Source organism: Myotis lucifugus, unplaced genomic scaffold (assembly GCF_000147115.1).
Source record: "Myotis lucifugus unplaced genomic scaffold, Myoluc2.0 scaffold_342, whole genome shotgun sequence".
Taxonomy (NCBI): domain Eukaryota; kingdom Metazoa; phylum Chordata; class Mammalia; order Chiroptera; family Vespertilionidae; genus Myotis; species Myotis lucifugus.
In genome coordinates this window covers 443,182-462,111 of record NW_005871390.1, presented here as the reverse complement: position 1 = coordinate 462,111, position 18,930 = coordinate 443,182, and the positions used below count along the sequence as shown (strand labels likewise).

General features: G+C 53.3%; 1 protein-coding gene across 2 annotated transcripts in view; it reads left to right on the top strand.

The window, feature by feature from the left end:
• The first annotated feature begins 1,508 nt into the window (after positions 1–1,508).
• Positions 1,509–18,930, top strand: part of THOP1 (thimet oligopeptidase 1) — a 22,101-nt gene continuing 4,679 nt past the window's right edge. The window contains exons 1-10 of one of the 2 annotated variants that reach the window (XM_023764683.1): positions 1,509–1,661; positions 5,064–5,276; positions 8,328–8,377; positions 8,620–8,718; positions 10,494–10,601; positions 12,167–12,269; positions 14,876–15,036; positions 16,394–16,529; positions 16,990–17,356; positions 17,617–17,818. In XM_023764683.1, the coding sequence (XP_023620451.1) occupies positions 1,646–1,661; positions 5,064–5,276; positions 8,328–8,377; positions 8,620–8,718; positions 10,494–10,601; positions 12,167–12,269; positions 14,876–15,036; positions 16,394–16,529; positions 16,990–17,356; positions 17,617–17,818 (1,455 nt within the window). In that variant the 5' untranslated portion in view covers positions 1,509–1,645. Of the gene's footprint in view, positions 1,662–5,063; positions 5,277–8,327; positions 8,477–8,619; positions 8,719–10,493; positions 10,602–12,166; positions 12,270–14,875; positions 15,037–16,393; positions 16,530–16,989; positions 17,357–17,616; positions 17,819–18,930 lie in introns of both variants that reach the window. The other variant, XM_006101141.3, reaches the window with a different exon arrangement.

Sequence of the window (18,930 nt, the reverse complement as noted above, 5' to 3'; positions counted from 1 at the left end):
GTGTTATAGGCGGTCGGAATGACATCAGGTATCTGACCCATGGGGGTCAGACCAAACCTGAGTTCAGCAACCTGGGTACTTTGGTTTTGGCTAGCAAAGAATTCAGAGCCAACACTCACACTTGAAGAGAACATATATTTGGTAAATCACAGAGATAGAAGAAATAATTTCCGGAAGAAATGGGCTTAAGGAAACAAGTTATAGAAGTAAAGAAAAGGCCCTTGGAAGTTGAGAGTGAGGAGGCTAATGGTAAGGTACCTGGGGCAGGGAAGGGGAGGGGAAAAGGGAAAGGCAAGGGTGTGCTCCCTGGAGGGAGAATGCACTGGGTCCTCCATCCTAAGAGTTTTAAGGTTGCAGAGTTTAGGGGAGGTCCCAGGGGAAGATCTCAATGAATATTCAGCAGTTTTTCATGTGTCCTTTCAGGTTTGTGCTCTCCACTGATTGATTGGCTGGCACCAGGTCAGGGGGTCATTATTCAATGCTGCTGGTCCTGAGGTCAGCCAAGGCTGGCTTTGTTGCTTACCTGGGCCTGGAGCTGAAATACAACTGAGGGGGTCCAAACCGCTTGACCATTGATATGCTACAGGAGGGGAAAAAAGTCCCACCCTACAATTGATTGTCTGGGCTTTCCACCCTGGTGACCTGCTGTACCTGGCCCTTTGTCCTTGCTCTAGTCTTGTCTAACTGCAACAGACAGATTATCAAATAGTAAACTAGTACATAAATTAATGAATTTCACTTAATGGCAAGCGATTTGAAGAAAAATGGGGTGTTGTGATTGGGGAGATAAGTTGGCCAGGATGGTTAGGGAGGGCCTTTCTTTTAAAATGGGGATTTGGAGGACGAGGAGGGTACAGGGAACAGTGAAAATGAAGACTGAAGTAGAATTAAACTCGGTGCACTTAATAGAGAATGAGTGATGAGAAATTCCCTAGGATGACTCAGAACTGCCTACCACTAGTATTAAAAGATGCCAGAAGTGTCCTCCCGATTCATTTTTATCCTATTTAAAGCGCATGAACATTTATCACCCTGGATTATTTTAATTCTTCTGCAGAAATAAAAGGGTTTTCTTTTCTTTTTTTGCAAGGTTAATTCTAATAAATTTTTCTTCCTGGGTGCCTTAAACAGTTCAAATGTTTTTTTTGTTTTAACCCACAACACTAGATATAGGTCAGGTTACTGCACCGTTCCAAAACACCTATTGTTTGAAGTTTGGATCCGTTTATCGAGGCTTCCTTGGTGATGCTGAATTGCTTACGTTTCTTTTCTTTCTTTTCTTTTCTCTTTAAGGAGGAAAGGATGCAGGTACTAATTAATTCCGGGACTAGAAGCCCAGGCAAAGGACCAGCGGAGAGCCGCAAACGTTCAGAGGCTCAGAGGTGCCAGCCATCTGTCTCCGTCCCTGTTGCCGTCTCGTTTGTGTCTTTCTCCCCCTCGTGCGCGCGCGCGCGGAGGGAGGGGGTGGAGTGAGCTTGCGCCGTACCCTCCTCCCAGCGTTCAGTGGGCCCGCCGGGCGGTGGGTGCCTCACTCGCCACCGCGGCCACGGAGCGGACGGAGGAGACCGGCGGACGCGGCTGAGCCAGACCGACGCAGACCAGGTGGAGGGAGAGGACCACAGTGCACACGCGCCCGCCTGCCGCCATGAAGCCCCCTGCAGGTACCGGCCACCTCTCTGTGCGGCCCGGCTAGCGGGATCCAGGAGCCCCCTGCACCCTCGCGTGCGTTTGGGCGTCGGGACTTAGGCCTAAGAGCGGAGCCCAGTGACCCGCGAGTGACCGGGGCCCTGCAGAGGTGTCGGCGAGCCCGCGACCTCCTGCCCTCCGGGGCAGATGAATGAACCAGCTTTTCCAGCGCTTCGCTCATTCAGCCAACTTCTCGTGGCTTCTGCTAAGGACGGGTCGGGCCCCGGAGTGGACTCTGGGAGAGACCATGAGTTCTAGGCGGAGTTCCAGAGCCCGAGACAGATGGTCAGCAAGCAAAGAAGCAAGCGAGGGCTTTAGAGAGTGGTCAGTCCGTCCGGGGGCTGGTGGCGCTTTTTTTTTTTTTTTTTTTTTTTTAGAGAGAGGGCAGTCCTGGAGGGCTTCTCGGAGGGGGTGGCGTTTCGGCTTGGACTGGATGGGGAGAAGCCGAACTCTGCCTAGATCTGGGGCAGGAGCGTCCCAGTTGGCTGTAACCCTGAGGGCAAAAGCCTGGAGGCAGGAACACGGGTAACACATTTGGAGAGTAATAGGTCATTTTGGCTAGACTACAGCTTTTATTTTAAAGGCAGATGGGCACTATGGACGGGTTTTCATTGGGAGCAATAGGACCTGTTTACGGTATTTTAGAAAATCGCCCAGGTTGTTGTGTGTTGCCTCCTGGAATTTTCCCTTGCCCACCTGGCCTTCCCAGTTCTTTCTCCAGCTCATTGCAATGGTGATGATGATAATTGTATTAATAACAGTAATTGCAACTAGGGTTGTGAAGGACTCAGGACGGCAGAGAATGTTGTCTGCCTTGTTCGCTGGAGGATTGTTAGCTTGGGGACCAGGCACGTAGGTGGTAATCAGTAAACATGGAATGAAGGTGTCTGCTCAAGTTTTCAAATTCTAGCTCCTCCAGGAGGTTTTCCTGACCCTTCCAGCTCATGTGGATCTCCCAGCTTTCTGGAGCTTCTGGAGCCCTTTACCACCAAATTTGATACAGACCTACAATCCCTTTCTGGCACTTTTGAAATTCAAAATGCTCTGCAAACAGAAAGATTTTTTTCTGAAGTTCGAAGCAGTCTTTTGGCCAGAAAATCTGACCTGTGCTGACCTAAAGGCTCTCCTTTTTCCCTCTTAGTATATATCAGTGGTTCTCAGCGAGGATGATTGTACCACCCCCGGGGACCCTGGGCAATGCCTAGGGACATCTGTGGTTGTCATGACTGGGAGTGCTCCTGGCATAGAGTGGGGAGGGCCAGGGATGCTGCTTAGCACCCCAGAATGCCCAGCACGGCCCCACCCCATAGAATGACCTAGCCCCCAATGTTGATAGTGCTGTTCAAAAACTGCCCCAAAGATACCAAACACAGGTTTGAGCCAGCAGCACCTTGCAAAGGTCCCCAGTGTTCACAGGATGGGGAGTCCAGGACACTTTGGCCCTGCTCAACTCCTGGCTGGCCAGAAGGGGAAAATGAGGCAGCTGGGTGTTTTCTGGAGCCACCCCCTTGTTTACAGTGCATTCCACACCCACTCTGTTCAATAACTCAAGTAATTTGGGACAGGTGTAGCCATTCCAGATCTACAGGGTCTTCCTGAGAAAGGAATGCGGAAGGGAAGACTGGCAGGGTGAGGGCTCAGGACAGAGAAGACAGCCGGTAGGAAGGCCCTGGAGACTGGAGAAAGCCAGTGTGGCTGGTAAAACCAGAGCAGGTGGTAAAACCAGCTGGCCAAACCTGCCATACGGGACTCAGTAGAGTCTGGACAGTGTAGACCAGGGGTCAGCAAACTGCGATATAAGGGCGCACATGGTTTAGCCTTGGCTGCCACATACCACCTCCCATGTGAAATCACCTTTAGTTCATGGGCTGTATGGAATCAGGTAGGTATAGACTTTGATGAAAGGTTTGAACTTTTTTTTTTAATTAAATCTTTATTATTGAAAGTATTACATATGCCCTCTTTTCTCCCCAGTGACCCCTTCTAGCTCACCCTCATCCCCCACCCCAGGCCTTCACCACCCTATTGTCTGTCCATGGGTTACGCACATATGCGTACAAGGTCTTTGGTTGACCTCTTCCCACCCACCCACCCTCCTCCACCTTCCCTCTGAGATTCCACAGTCTGTTCTATGCTTCTCTGTCTCTGGATCTATTTTGTTCATCAGTTTATGTTGTTCATTATATTCCACAAATGAGTGAGATCATGTGGTATTTATCTTTCTCTGATTGGCTTATTTCACTTAGCGTAATGCTCTCCAGTTCCATCCATGCTGTTGCTCAGAAAGGTTTGAACTTGAATCCTGAGTGCGGGGCGGAGTAGGGGAGAGGGGACAGGGAGGCCTGACAACTAGATGTGCAGATTCACAAAAGGTGAGGTGAGTACAGTGCACTAGTTGACAGTGTGGGAGCACAATCAGACAGTGGGCGTGAACCCCACGTCCCCCCCCTGGTGCCCAATGAAAAGGGGCGGAAAACGCGCGCCGCGACCCATGCGGCTCTTTGGCCCCTTGAGTGTGGCTCTTCCACAAAATACCGACCTCTGCTCATGGGCCACAAAGTTTCATTCACACTGTATGGCGAGCCCGCACGTGGTATTTTGTGGAAGAGCCACACTCAAGGGGCCAAAGAGCTGCATGTGGCTCTCGAGCCGCAGTTTGCCGACCACTGGCCTATGAGATCACTTGAACTCTCCAAATCTCAGGATTCATCTCATAAGACAGGCAAATGGAATGCAGACTACAGCACTGTCTGAGAATTCAGAGAGGGGAAGAGTACAAAACATCTTACACTCTGAACCTTACACGGAAGTTGTCAAGTGATTGCTGTCAGTACAGACCACAGTCTCCTATCCAGAAGCTCTTCAGGGCTAGGGATGTTTCAGTAATCAGGGTTCTCCCCTATTTTAGAAAGGTAATACAGTGCACATGTCACATACTGCATCCAGGGAGGCCTGGAGTGGCACCTTGTAATCAAAGTATTCCTTGAGTATTCCTTCCACCTCACCACTGTTGACATTTGGGGTCGGGTCGCTCTCTGTGGGGAGCCGTCCTGGGCACTGTGGGGTGTTGAGCAGCATCCCTGGCCCCTACCTACTCGATGTAGTAGCATTACTCCCGGTCCTGATGACCTCAGATGTCCCCAGACATCATTGTCCCCTGGGGAGCAGAATCACCTTCTCTAGAGGACTGATCAACCTGTGCCTCCTCATTAGGCCCTTGGTCCTTGCTCATCTGCAGAGAAACACAGGTCCTTCGGGGTCCCTCATTTGCCCCCCGTCACTGCCCCCCCGACCCCCCTCCCCCAGTTACTCTGACCCGAATTCTGGATTCTGGATGTGAAGCAGATGCCTGGTGTGGTGTTTTGTCCTCTGTGTAGCCTGCACAGCCGATGTCTTGGACAAGGCAGCCCCCTGCTCCGTGGTGAACTACCTGAGATGGGACCTGAATGCCCAGCAAATAGCAGAGCTCACGGCGGAGCTCATGGAGCAGACCAAGTGCGTGTACGACCAGGTGGGCTCCCTGAAGTTTGAAGACGTGTCCTACGAGAGTACACTCAAGGCGCTGGCTGACGTGGAGGTGTCCTACACGGGTAAGTCCAGGTCAGGATCCAGGCAGGGAGCTGCTGGACCCTTACCCTGGGGTGGTGCCACCCATTCCCTGGGGTGGTGATGGATAAGAGGTGCTGACAAAGGTAAAGGCACCCGGCAGGTGTGGCCCGTTCCCATGAGCGCCCTGCTCCCCCCGGCCACCTGGGATGATCCGTCCTCACAAGCACGTCATCTGAGGGCCCAGAGGGGACAGCAGCACCCCTCTCAGAGCCGGCTCAGGTGCCTGCCTTGAAACTGGAGCCCTTCTCACTCCTTTCCAGGCCCAGGGGGTATTTGTTTTCTCTCTGAGAACTAAACTGAGACCTGAACTTGGCTCCCTTGCTTTTCTTCTCCCCAAGGCCTCCCTGCGCTTTGGGTAACCCGACGCCGTCCCCCAGCTGGCTTCTCTCCTCTGCAGGGTCTGTCTGCTTCCTTTGGGAGGAGTGAGGTGCTCAGTTAAATAGTTACAGCCTCTGCTTCCTGGAGCCCCCTGTGCAGGGGATGACGGTGTGGGGACAAAAGATCAAGGGAAGTCTCGAGGCGCAGCGTCCTGAGCCAGGAAAGCCCCTGACCCCAAATCTCGAGCAAAAGTCGTTTTCTTGGGAACCATTGGGAATCCCTGCTGCAGGGTTCTCACGCGTCCCTGAGGCCTCACTGTGTCAGCTTTGCTGGTGTTGGCCGAGGGGTGAGGGCTCTGCATCCTGCCTTTGCTTCCACTTCCCCACTTTGGGCAGATGGGCCTCAGTCTCCCCTTCTTCTCTCTCACAAGAGGTACTCGAAGGTCGAAGGATGCTAATTCCCACTTACCAGCTGTCACTCCACCCCACCTCCACTCAGTGGCCCAAGTAATTCTAAGGAAAACTAAAATTGACTCCTGGTGCTTCTGGAGGACAGAGTCCTGGGTGTGGCCTTCAGTGCCCTGCACTGCCAGCCCTCCTCACCCTCCCTGGGCTGTCTGCCGGCCACATGGCCTTGCCCCTTGCTCGTTCCCGCCCCTCTTAGCCTGGAGTTCTTCTCACCCTCTGCGTTGCTGGATGTCAGACTGCTCTGGATCACAGGGGCCCCTTCCCCGGCCCCCGCTTCCTGCGCCAGCTGCCTAGATTAACTCCTCACTCGGCACTGTTTGATGTTGCACTCAGGGCATGTCAGTCTGCAAATCCCAAACCCAGATGCTGGTTCTGTCCTTTTCACTGTTCTTGGGCAGCCAGCAGCAGGTCCACCCAGGGCCCCACTGTTTAATACAAGTCAGCTGAGCAGGTCAGTCCTTATCCGGCCCTCAGAGGTCTTCATGCTTCAATGAGATGCATCCAGACCATGGAAGTGACCAAGCTGTGATTTGAATTCAGGTCTCCCCAATGCAGTGTGCTTTTATTAAAAATATTTTTATTGATTTCAGAGAGGAAGGGAGAGGGAGAGAGAGATAGAGCATCAATGATGAGAATCATCAATCGGCTGCCTCCTGCACGGCCCCCACCAGGGATCGAGCCCGCAACCTGGGCTTGTGCCCCTGACCGGAATCAAATCCGGGACCCCTCAGTCCACAGGCCAACGTTCCATCTACTGCACCAAGTGGGCCAGGGCAGTGTGTACTTTTTTTAAATCGTTTTTTTGAGACAATTCTTATACCATGTACTTCACCTATTGACAGCATATATCCCAGTGGTTTTTAGTATATTTGTAGTGTTGACCAACTATCACCATGATCTAATTTTAGAATATTTTTGTCACCCCAAAAAGAAGCCCCATCCCCCTCCTCCAGCAACTGGGAATCCACTCGCTATCGCTGGATCTGTCTGTCCTGGACATTTCACATGAATGGGATTCCACCCTGTGTGGCCTTTTGTGTCTGGCTTCTCTCACTGAATGTTGTCCCCACCCACGTGGTAGTGAGTGTCCCTGCTTCAGCCTTTCCGTGGCTGAGTCGCAGGCCCATGTGGATGGACCACATTTGTACATCCAGTCACTGTCAGGCTGTGGGTTGATTCCACCGTGTGGTTGTTATGAATCCTGCTGCTGTGAACAGGTGTGCCCAGGTTTCAGTGTGGACGTGTGTTTTTTGTTTCTGTGGGTGGACACCTAGGGATAGAATTATTGGGTCACATGGGTCTATGTTAAAATTATGCTCTTATAGCCACTCCCTTCTCTATTTAACAAAGTGTGAATGTGGTCTGTAAATTATAAAATTGTGGATTTAAAATAGAGCCATCAGGCCCTAACCAGGTAGCTCAGTTGGTTAGAACATCATCCCCGTGCACCAAGGTTGCGGGCTCGATCCCTGGTCAGGGCACATACAAGAATCAACTGGTGAATGTGTAGATAGGTGGAATAACAAATGAATGGTTCTCTCTCTCTCTGGAATCAATAAAAATAAATAAATAAATAAATAAGACTCAACCATAAATAAGTGGGACAACAAATTGATGTCTGTGCCCTGACCGGTTTGGCTCAGTGGATAGAGCGTCGGCCTGCGGACTAAAGGGTCCCAGATTCGATTCTGGTCAAGGACATGTACCTTGGTTGCAGGCACATCCCCAGTGGGAGGTGTGCAGGAGGCAGCTGATCGATGTTTCTCTCTCATCAATGTTTCTAACTCTCTGTCCCTCTCCCTTCTCTCTGTAAAAAATCAATAAAATACATTTTTTTAAAAAATCGATGTCTGTTTCCCTCCTCCCTCCCCCTCCCACCTCCATCCTCTGTCTAAAATCAATACAAAAAATATGTAAAATAAAATAGAGCCATCAGCAGCCGTGGCTCTTTTTCTAGAATGGAATCCCTTCAACCTCTCCTGGTCTTGTCATACTTCCCTGTTACAGTCCTTGGCGTGGAGCATCATGAGCTAAACCTGTTTCTGTTTGGACTATGAGATCCCGAGGACATGGGTGACAGCACTGATTTCTCTGTTCCGGTGCCCAGCCCAGGGCCCCGTGTGGAGAATGCTCACAGGACAGATCAACAAAGAGGGATGAGCTCTGTGCCTGGGGTGTGAGGTCAGCACTCGCCGGTTTCCATCCGGGACCCTGTTTCACGGTTGTCCCATTATCTCCCCGTTTCAGTTCAGAGGAATATCCTTGACTTCCCCCAGCACGTCTCTCCATCCAAGGACATTCGGACAGCCAGCACGGAGGCAGACAAGAAGCTGTCTGAGTTTGACGTGGAGATGAGCATGAGGCAGGACGTGTACCAGAGGATCGTCTGGCTGCAGGTGAGGGTGCTGCAAAGACACGGCACTGGGCACGTCATCTATCGGCTGCCCCTGCACGGCCCCTACTTGGGATCGAGCCCGCAACCTGGGCCTGGGCCCTGATCGGGAATCAAACTGGCAGCCTCGTCTCTCCATCCAAGGACATTCGGACAGCCAGCACGGAGGCAGACAAGAAGCTGTCTGAGTTTGACGTGGAGATGAGCATGAGGCAGGACGTGTACCAGAGGATCGTCTGGCTGCAGGTGAGGGTGCTTCGAAGACACGGCACTGGGCACGTCATCAATCGGCTGCCCCTGCACGGCCCCTACTTGGGATCGAGCCCGCAACCTGGGCCTGGGCCCTGATCGGGAATCAAACTGGCAGCCTCTTGGCTCCTGGGTCGACCTCAACCACTGAGCCACACTGTCCAGGCACTCCCCTGGTTTTAAAAGGCAGAAAACTGAAGAGTTTCAGAGATGGAAGGTGGGGATGACTGCATAGCAGTGTAAATGGACTTAATGCCAAATGAGCTGTGCATTTGAAAGTGGTTAAAGTGGTAAATTTTATGTCTATTTTGCCACAATTTAAAAAATCATTTAAAGAATGACAGACAGCCCTAGCCAGTTTGGCCCAGTAGATAGGGTGTCGGCCTGGGGTCCCGGGTTTGATTCCGGTCAAGGGCATGTACCTTGGTTGCAGGCACATCCCCAGTAGGGAGTGTGCAGAAGGCAGCTGAATCGATGTCTCTCTCTCATCGATGTTTTGAACTCTCTATCCCTCTCCCTTCCCCTCTCCCTTCCTCTCTGTAAAAAAATCAATAAAATATATATATTTTTAAAAGATATATTTTTAAAAAATGACAGACAAATGGAGAGGAATGAAAAAAAAAAGACAGTATGAAAATCCTAGGACTCCATACGCCTTTCCCGCATCCACCATGTCCTTGCACTTTCCTGACCTTGTTGGGTGTTACTCAGAGATGATGTCCTATCTCCCTCGTGAGGTGAGCAGGTTCCAGTGGCCTGTGCTGGCGACACAGCACGAGTGTGGGCTCCATCTCCGGCCAGTGCTCTTCTCAGCAGGAGCGGGAGCTTCACTGCTGATGACGGAGGGCTGGTAGCGGTGACTACACACGCTCTTCATGCAGCTCATTCACTCCCTTTTGGTTTTTGGTTTTTGTGTGTTTTTTTGTTAATCCTCACCCAAGGATATTTTTCCATTGATTTATTTTTTATTTTTTTTTTATTTTTTTTTTTTAGAGAAAGAGTGGAAGAGAGAGGGCAAGACAGAGAGAACTGTTGATGTGAGAGAAACATCAATTAGTTGCCTCCTGCGGGCAACCTGACTAGGGCTTGGGCCAGGGAGGAGCCTGTAACCCAGGTATGTGCCCTTGACTGGAATCGAACCCAGGTCCCTTTTGTCCACAGGCCAACGCTCTATCCACTGAGCCAAACTGGCTAGGGCTTGTTCATTCCCTTTAAATGTGCTGACACGGCGGGCTCAGGGTCAGTGTGCTTTGGTGCGTGTGCAGGCGCAGGCCTGGGGAAGCACAGCTGTATTGTTGTTTTCATTGAAATTCTTATTGGGACAATTGCAGGCCCACATGCAGTTGTGAGAAATGATTCAGAAAGGCCTCATCTGCACTTTGTCTGACTTTCCCCAGGTATCGTTCTGTGGGACCCAGGTGAACCTCACAAGCAGGGTTTTGCCCGCTCACCTATTCCCCTGGAAGGGCTCTCTTGCTGCATGCCCTCTGGGCTGGTCTCAGTCTGTGCCACGCCAGAAAGCAAGCATCTGGGTGCAGGTTCTGTGTGGACTCACGGCTTCATCTCTGGGATAAGTGCCCAGGAGGGCAGTTGCTGAGTCATACGGTCATTGTACGGTTCTCTTTTCAAGAAGCCACCAGCCTGTTTTCCAGAGTGGCTGGACTCTCTTACCTCACCTCACCAGCATCTGAGTGAGCCGGTCTCTCTGCTGCCTCTCGGCCTGTGGCACTGACATGATTCTTCACTATAAATATAACTTTTTCTTATTCTAGGAAAAAGTTCAGAAGGACTCACTGAGGCCAGAGGCAGTGCGGTACCTGGAGCGACTGATCAAGCTTGGCCGCAGGAATGGGCTCCACCTGCCAGAGGAAACTCAAGAAGTGAGTGCCAGCTGTGGGGGTGGGGGTGGGGGGCCTTCTCGCGCCCATCTGAGGGCCCGTCCTCTGGCCTAATGCTGCCTGAACCCTGAACCCTGTGGTGGGAGATCTGTCTAGAGCAGCTCTCTCTCTGCACCTGCCCTGCTCTCAGTTCTCCAGGGTCATGGGGGGCTTCCCCAGGGTCACAGGACTCCCTCAGCGAAGGAGGGAGTGCAGGCTGAATCGGCACCTCCCTGCATCCCACCTTATTCAGCTGTCCCCATGCGTTGGCTGCAGTGGTATTAAGGAAAAGCTCATTGCTCCTGTGTCTCCTCCACCCTCAGTACCAGGCTACCGCACGCTTCCCTGCTGATGCCAGATGTGTGAGGATCCCACATGAAGGAGCTTTCTGACACCGGCTGGGTGTCCTGCACGTTAACTCCGTTCTGACAGTTTACCAGGAAAGGCATCGGGTTTCGCAGGGTCAGGTTCAGCCCCACAGGCCTGCCCCTACCTCAGACCTGTGATATGAATTGGAGGGTCCCATGACCCCTCCTTAGATTAATTTCCTAAGTGGCTTGCAGAACTCAGAGGACCCGTTACTCACAAGATCACTGGCTCAGTGTAAAGGTTATGACTCGGCAATAGCAGATGGAAGAGATGCAGAGGCCGAGGTCAGGGGAGGGGCTTGGCGCTCCCATGCCCTCCCTGGTGCACTTCTCTCCCCACGTCTGCGTGTGTTCACCAACCCCAGGAGCTTTCTGAGCTGATCCTTTTGGGAGGTTTCATTACATTTGCACGATTGATGAAATCAGTGGCCCTTGGAGACATTTCAACCTCGAACCTCCAGCCCCTCTCCCATCCCAGAAGGTGGGGAATGGGGTGGGACTAAAAATTTGATCCATCCTGTGACTCCGGGCATTTTGGAAGTGGACTCGTTAACAAACTCAGCTGTGGTGGGAGGGGTCCTGTCACTTTTGTGCCCCTGGGCCTCTTTCACTTGGCAAATTCCAAGGGTTTAGGAGCCACGTGTCCGAAACGGAGCCAAGTCCAAATGCACGTTTCTTATTGTGTCGCAGTATCGCAGAGAGGGGCGTCCCCTGTTGTCCAGCTGGGAACCGAGGCTGCTCCCAGTCCTGTGGATGATGGGGTGGCGTCTGCCTTCACCCTCGTTCCCTCATCTCCCCACGCCAGGCAGCCCTGGGGTTTCCAGCGGATTCACCCTGGGGCCCAGGCACTTCCCTTGTGCCCTGCGTCTCTCCCTCACCCAGATGGGTCGTTTTTAACTGTTTCTGAAAACCAGATGGACAAACATTGAACTCGGTTGGGATGTCCAAAAGCTTAGGCTGCAGACTCCGGGGATAATTCCTCAGTAGGAGGTCCAGAAGGCTCTTGGCTGGGGACCCAAACAGATGGGGACACCCCTCGAATCCCTGCGTCATGAGGTTGCTCAGCGCAGTAGACAGGTGCTTGTGCCGAAAACCTCCTGTTTCCCCACCTTGTCTGCCTCCTCTCCTGTCGGTGGGAGCCCCAGCCCTGAGGGTATCGTAATGGCAGTGCTCCCCGCTCACGGCTCTTCTCTCTCTCAGAAAATCAAAGGCATCAAGAAGAAGCTGAGTCTCCTGTGCATTGACTTCAATAAGAACCTGAATGAGGACACCACCTTCCTGCCCTTTACACGAGAGGAGCTGGGTACGTGGAGGCCGTGTGGGGAAGGCAGCCATGTCGACAGCCAGCCTCGGGGCATGGTCTCGGGGAGACCCTCCAGGACCGCTGCCTCCGTCCTCAGAGGCTGAGCATTTGTTCGACCCCCCAGGCAAGGGGGTTTTTCCGCTTGGAGCACTCGGTGTTTTGGAATCTAATCTGCGGTTCTAGGTCCTTCCTGGGGAGGCCGTGTTCTGTCTGTTGAGATTCTGGCCCTGCGACATCAGGTTCTGGCCCTGTCTGCTGGGACATCCACCTGACACTCGCCCCTCTTCGTTATTTTCATTGTTTAAAATCTTACAAAATGAAGGGGATAGACTGAATCAGTGGTTCCCAAGCCTGGCTGCATGCGGGAATTTTGAAGGGTTGGGGCTTAGGTGTCCTTTCTAGTTTTTACTCTTTTCTCCACTTCCCTTTTCCTGCATATTTTATTTTGAAAAATGTCACGCCTATGGGAAAGTGACGAGGATGGCGCTGTGGAGAGCCCTGCCCACTTCTCCTGTCCTCACCCTCTGCTAGTGTCCGCTTCCCCTCCTCTGCTGATGCTGTGCATGTATTATTTCTGAACCTCTGAGAGTGACTTGTCAGCCTCGTGGCGCTTCAGCAGGAAGAGGGATGTTCAGGAAACAGCATTGAACAGAGCCGTGGAGAGTGCGGATAGGTTTCCCCCATCAGCTCCCCACAAGGTGCTCGCTCTCCCATCTGGGATCCGCTTAGTTTTGTGTCTCGTCAGGCTCCTTTCCTGTCGAATAGTTGCTCAGCCTTTTGTAATTTTCCCCCATCTTTCCCAACATTGACCGTTTGGAAAACCAGGCCAGTGGATGTGCTGCAGCCTGTGAGAGCCCCTGACGAGGCTGTGTGTCCTAACCAGCGGTGCGTCGTGCAGTGTAGCGTCATGTTATGTAAGACCCGGCTCTGTGAGTCCAGTAGCCTTTGCCTTGGAGGTGGCCAGGGTGCAGAGTCCTCACTGAGGGTGGCTGCCCTGCACAGAGACCCAGGGACACGCATTTCCCGGAACAAGGACTTACAGACCGATCACCACTACGCCCGCCTCCCCTCATTCCCATTCAGCCCCCGCTGTGTCCCGGACAACAAGTCCCACCATGTGGCTCCTGACATTTAGGAAAGCCGCCGTGTTTCCTGGCCAAAGGGTAATCCCAGGCCTCTGAGATTCAGGAACGAATCTACTCAACCTCACTGTACATGGGAGTGCCTTGCTGTCTGTCTGTCCAGCCTGAGGGCCTCGCTGTGTGGGACTGGCCTCTGGCCTCCTGTGTGGGCAGCTTGAATCCCCAGCATGTGGAGCAGGTGACTGTTCGCCCTGCCTGGCCTCAGAGACCGTGTCTCGCGGGGTGGGGCCGGTGGCAGCGGCCGGGACATGTCTGGCCAGCCTGGCAGGGTCCGGCCCTGTCTGCAGGTCCGGCTGAGCAAGGCTGTGGTACTTGTTTATTTTTTTCTGTTTGCAAAACGGATACGTGGTGTTATTTTACCAAAATACAGACAACGTGTCTCTTTCTATATGTATCCTTTCCTCTCCCCCGACTGCTCCCTCCCTGCCCATGAATCTTAATTACTGGATGAGGTGATGGTCTGCCAGATGTGGCCATTGTGACATGACCAGCTTTCCCTTCATGATCAGTAATTTCTCAAGAGAAGCTTTGAGACCACTGCCCACCACATTTCCACCCCCCAGTGTAGCACCCATGGGTGGCTTTCTAACTCCATCAATCTTGGTACATTTGTTAGTTGATTTTCTCATAAGTCAGAGCTTTCCCTTACCCCCACTTATTGATTGATTTATCTATATCAGTGTGGACTATAGATGCTATTTTATTCAGTGGGTTATGATCTACTGCTGTCATTATTTATGTTGATGCTAAGATTGACAGCTGGAGAAAGCCAAGGCCAGCAAGTGGGGGGTGAGAATGGGCAGACACATTGATGGACTCACACACTGTGTGGCCTTTTGTGTCTGTCTTTTCTCATAAATGTTCCCTGCCTCACCGAGGGCCAGGATAGGACTCCTTAACCAGTTAACTGCCATAAAGTTAGTATGACTTTAAGGGGCCGATTCAAGCATGCCATATCCCTGTTAGTCTTTGAGCACCTTTTTTAAAAAAAATTAATATGTTTTATTGATTTTTAGACAGAGAGGAAGGGAGAGGGATAGAGAGATAGAAACATCAATGATGAGAGAGAATCATTGATTGGCTGCCTCCTGCGTGCCCCACACTAGGGATCAAGCCCGAAACCTGAGCATGTGCCCTGACCTCCTGGTTCATAGGTTGATGCTCAACCACTGAGCTACACCGCCTGGGCATGAGCACCTTCTTTTTGACACAAGATGTTCTAGGCTCATTCCGTCCTTTCCCGGGAGGTGGGAACCCTGAAGGCGCCAGTCCGAGGGCATTGCACCCGGTTCTCTGACATGGAAGGACAGGTCAGGAGTGGGGCTGTCGCAGCAGGTTAGGCCCCTGGGAAGGGGATGTTGCTGCCTAGTGGGGGCATAGTCAGGGCTGCTGGGTCCCATTCCTAGCTCAGCCCTCCCACCGTGTCTGCCCTGGTCTTTAAAAGCCCCCCAATTTGGTTCACAGGAGGGCTTCCTGAGGACTTCCTGAACTCTCTGGAGAAGACTGAGGATGAGAAATTCAAAGTCACCCTCAAGTACCCTCACTACTTTCCTCTCCTGAAGAAATGCCACGTCCCTGAGACCAGAAGGAAGGTGGAGGAAGCCTTCAACTGTCGATGCAAGGAGGTGAGAGGGCGGTGCCAGGGTCCGGCTGTGGGGCTCCGCCTCAGGCTCTGTCCTTGGAACAGTCGTGTCTGGAACTGGGGAGCGCTGGGCCTGTTCTGTCTGCTCAGAGCAGGGGTTAGCAGCGGTTTTCAACCTGTGGGTCGCGAACAGTGAAAATACATCCTGCGTATCAGATATTTACATTACGATTCATAACAGTAGCAAAATTACAGTTATAAAGTAGCAACAAAAATAATTTTATGGTTGGGGGTCACCACAACATGAACTGTACTAAAGGGTCGCGGCATTAGGAAGGTTGAGAACCACTGGTTGGAGCGTCTGTCCCGAGCTCATCCCGCTTCTGTTCTGCGTCTCCTCCCACTTAAATCTCACCGACACCCTCTTTTCTTCAGCTGTCCCTCATGTTCCCACCTAAGCAGTGAATTTAGAGCAGCGGTTCTCAACCTGTGGGTCGCGACCCCTTTGGGGGTCGAACGACCCTTTCACAGGGGTCACCTAAGACCATCGGAAAACACATATATAATTACATATTGTTTTTGTGATTAATCACTGTGCTTTAATTGTGTTCAATTTGTAACAATGAAATTGGGGGTCACCACAACATGAGGAACTGTATTAAAGGGTCGCGGCATTAGGAAGGTTGAGAACCACTGATTTAGCGTGTCTCGAGCTCAGGACTGGATAGGGGTTAGCATCCCCTTGTCTTCATTCCCATCCTGGCCCCCAGGCTTGACCTGAGAGGCAGAGTTCCAGGTCCCAGGGGACATGGCTGGCACTGCTGGCCCCCAGCCTTGAGTCCCCTCATGTGACTGGAAGCTCTCCACTCAACTTCCCAGTGTCGTTTCTTTCCTGTGCACCAGCCGTGCCTGTGGGAGTGTTCTGTTCTGAATGGGCTTCTGTCTCTCCCTGCACGTGAATCAGACGGGTTTCATGTTGTGTTGGCCCCATGAGCTTGGTTGGCTGGTTGGCTGCCCGGAGGTGCCGGTAGAGATGTGGTGCAGCCTTGAGCCCTGGACCAGGCCCTTGGTGGGGCACCCGGTGCGCAGTGCCTCCTGGAGGCCGCCCTGGAGAGCCCCGGCCCCACATTGCTTTCCACTCGGCTTCAGCACCCTTCATGGTTCACACCCTTTGTGTTTCCACAAGGAGCCGAGGGCTGATAGCTCGTGTGCCGGGACAGAAACAAGTGTGTAGAGACGCAGGCCGAGGGCAGGAGGGAGGGAAAGCGGGTTCGGAGCGGAGCCAGCCAGGGCCTGAGAAGCCCTGCAGCTGCTGAGGCCCATTAGGGGGGCAGGATGCTGGCCTGGGATCCCCACAGGCGGGAGCGGCACCCACAGGCCCGCTCGCTTGTTGGTTCCAGGAGAACTGTGCCATCCTCAGGGAGCTGGTGACCCTGCGGGCCCAGAAGTCCAGCCTGCTGGGCTTCGGTACGCACGCCGACTACGTCCTGGAGATGAACATGGCCAAGACCAGCCAGACGGTGGCCACTTTCCTAGGTAACCGGCCTTCCTCCGCCTCCCGTGTGCGTTCTTGACTGTGACGAAATGGTGCTTCTGAGAGCCCCATCCTGTCCACCCTCAGGTGGGCGTCCCTATGACGCCTCTGACCCCTGTATTTGACCTGAGGGATCCTAATCTCACGGCTGAGCATCGGGGCTCTGAGGCGAGGCCTGCACCTGGCCCTGCTCTGCCCTTCGGGGTGTGAGGCCTGGATAAGCAGCTCACACGTGGCTGTTGTTTCCTCCTTGTGAAAGCGAGACCTGTGATCCCTCCCGGGGCTGCTGTGGGTGACACGGTGCTGGCCTCAAGCTTTTGTCTCAGGCCCGTCCTTCCCATGCGGGGCACCAGGGCTGTGAGAGCTGGAGAAAGCCAAGGCCAGCAAGTGGGGGTGAGAATGGGCAGCTCCGGTGTGCCCGCTGCAGGGAGGTAGCCTTGCCTTTCCCCTCTGTACCCCCAGACGAGCTGGCACAGAAGCTGAAGCCCCTCGGGGAGCAGGAGCGGGCGGTGATCCTGGAGCTGAAGAAGGCCGAGTGTGAGAAGCGGGGCCTGGACTTCGATGGGCGGATCAATGCCTGGGACATGCGCTACTACATGAACCAGGTGGAGGAGACGTGCTACAGCGTGGACCAGAACCTGCTCAAGGAGTACTTCCCCATGCAGGTGGTCACCAGGGGGCTGCTGGGCATCTACCAGGAGTTGCTGGGGCTGACCTTTGACCTGGAGGAGCATGCCGCTGTGTGGCACGAAGACGTGAAGCTGTACTCAGTGAGGGACACGGCCTCAGGAACGGTCATCGGGAAATTCTACCTGGACCTCTACCCCCGGTGCGTGTGAGCTGGGGCAGAAGGGTGGGGGGCCAGGAGCGTTCATACCTTTGGGGATGTGTGCACTCCCTCCTCTGCTGAGAGCCCTCAGTGTGTCTGTCAGCCTCAGCCGGCAGGTGGGTTGATGGAGGGATGCAGGGTCAGGGAGTGGCAGAATTGGGGACCAGCCTGGGGTCGCTACCCCTCTGGGCCAGTTAGCAAGCAGAGCAGACCCCCAGCCAGGCCTGACCCTGCCCCCTCCCTCCCCCCACAATCCCCAGGGAAGGCAAGTATGGGCACGCAGCCTGCTTTGGCCTGCAGCCAGGCTGTCTGCGACAGGACGGGAGCCGCCAGATCGCCATCGCGGCCATGGTGGCCAACTTCACCAAGCCCACCCCGGATGCCCCCTCGCTGCTGCAGCATGATGAGGTGGAGACCTACTTCCATGAGTTTGGGCATGTGATGCACCAGCTCTGCTCTCAGGTGGGTGTGGGGCCAGGGGCTGGCAGGGAAGAAGGCAGGGGCGCCCCCCTGCGCCTGGTGGTTAGTGGGTCTGGAGGCAGTTTTCTCCATGTTGGATTCTTCATGTGGCATTGCCATGGATGGGGTAATACCCTGAGGTATTCATTTCCATCACAAAGCCCCACGGGGGTGGCTTAAACAACAGAAATGTCTGATGTCCTGGTGCTGGAGGCTAGAAGTCCGAGGTCAATGTGTGGGCAGGGTTGGTGAGCTCTCTCTCCTGGGTGTGTAGATGCCAGCTTTTCCACATGTCCTCACATGATTGTCCCTCTGTGTGTGTCTGTGTCCTGATCTTTTCTTATAAGACAGTGGTCATATTGGATTAGGGCCTATCCTAGTGACCTCATTTAATCACCTCTTAAAGATCCCATCTCCACGCAGAGTCATATTCTGAGGTCTTGAAGGTCAGGATTCCAATATATGAATTTTGGAGAGACACAGTCAGCCCATAATAGCTCTCAGAGAACTGTTAGGTTAGTGAAGATAATATACATATGTAACATGCTTAGAGTAGTGTTCATGCCAGCCTCATCTCCTGCTAGCTCACATTAAGAAACATGCACGATCCTGTGAAAGCCAGCGATGACAGCCTGAGCACATGCTGCAGGACCCAGACACAGAGCCGGCTCTGGATTCCATGCACACTCACTGAGCCCAGTGAGAGGTAGCTCTGGATTCTGTGCACACTCACTGAGCCCAGTGAGAGGTGGCTCTGGGTTCAGTGCACACTCACTGAGCCCAGTGAGAGGCGGCTCTGGATTCTGTGCACACTCACTGAGCCCAGTGAGAGGCGGCTCTGGGTTCGGTGCGCACTCACTGAGCCCAGTGAGAGGCGGCTCTGGGTTCAGTGCGCACTCACTGAGCCCAGTGAGAGGCGGCTCTGGATTCGGTGCACACTCACTGAGCCCAGTGAGAGGCGGCTCTGGGTTCAGTGCACACTCACTGAGCCCAGTGAGAGTGCTCTGGGTTCAGTGCACACTCACTGAGCCCAGTGAGAGGCGGCTCTGGATCTGTGCACACTCACTGAAGCCCAGGTAAGAAGCCGGCTCTGGGATTCAGTGCGCACTCACTGA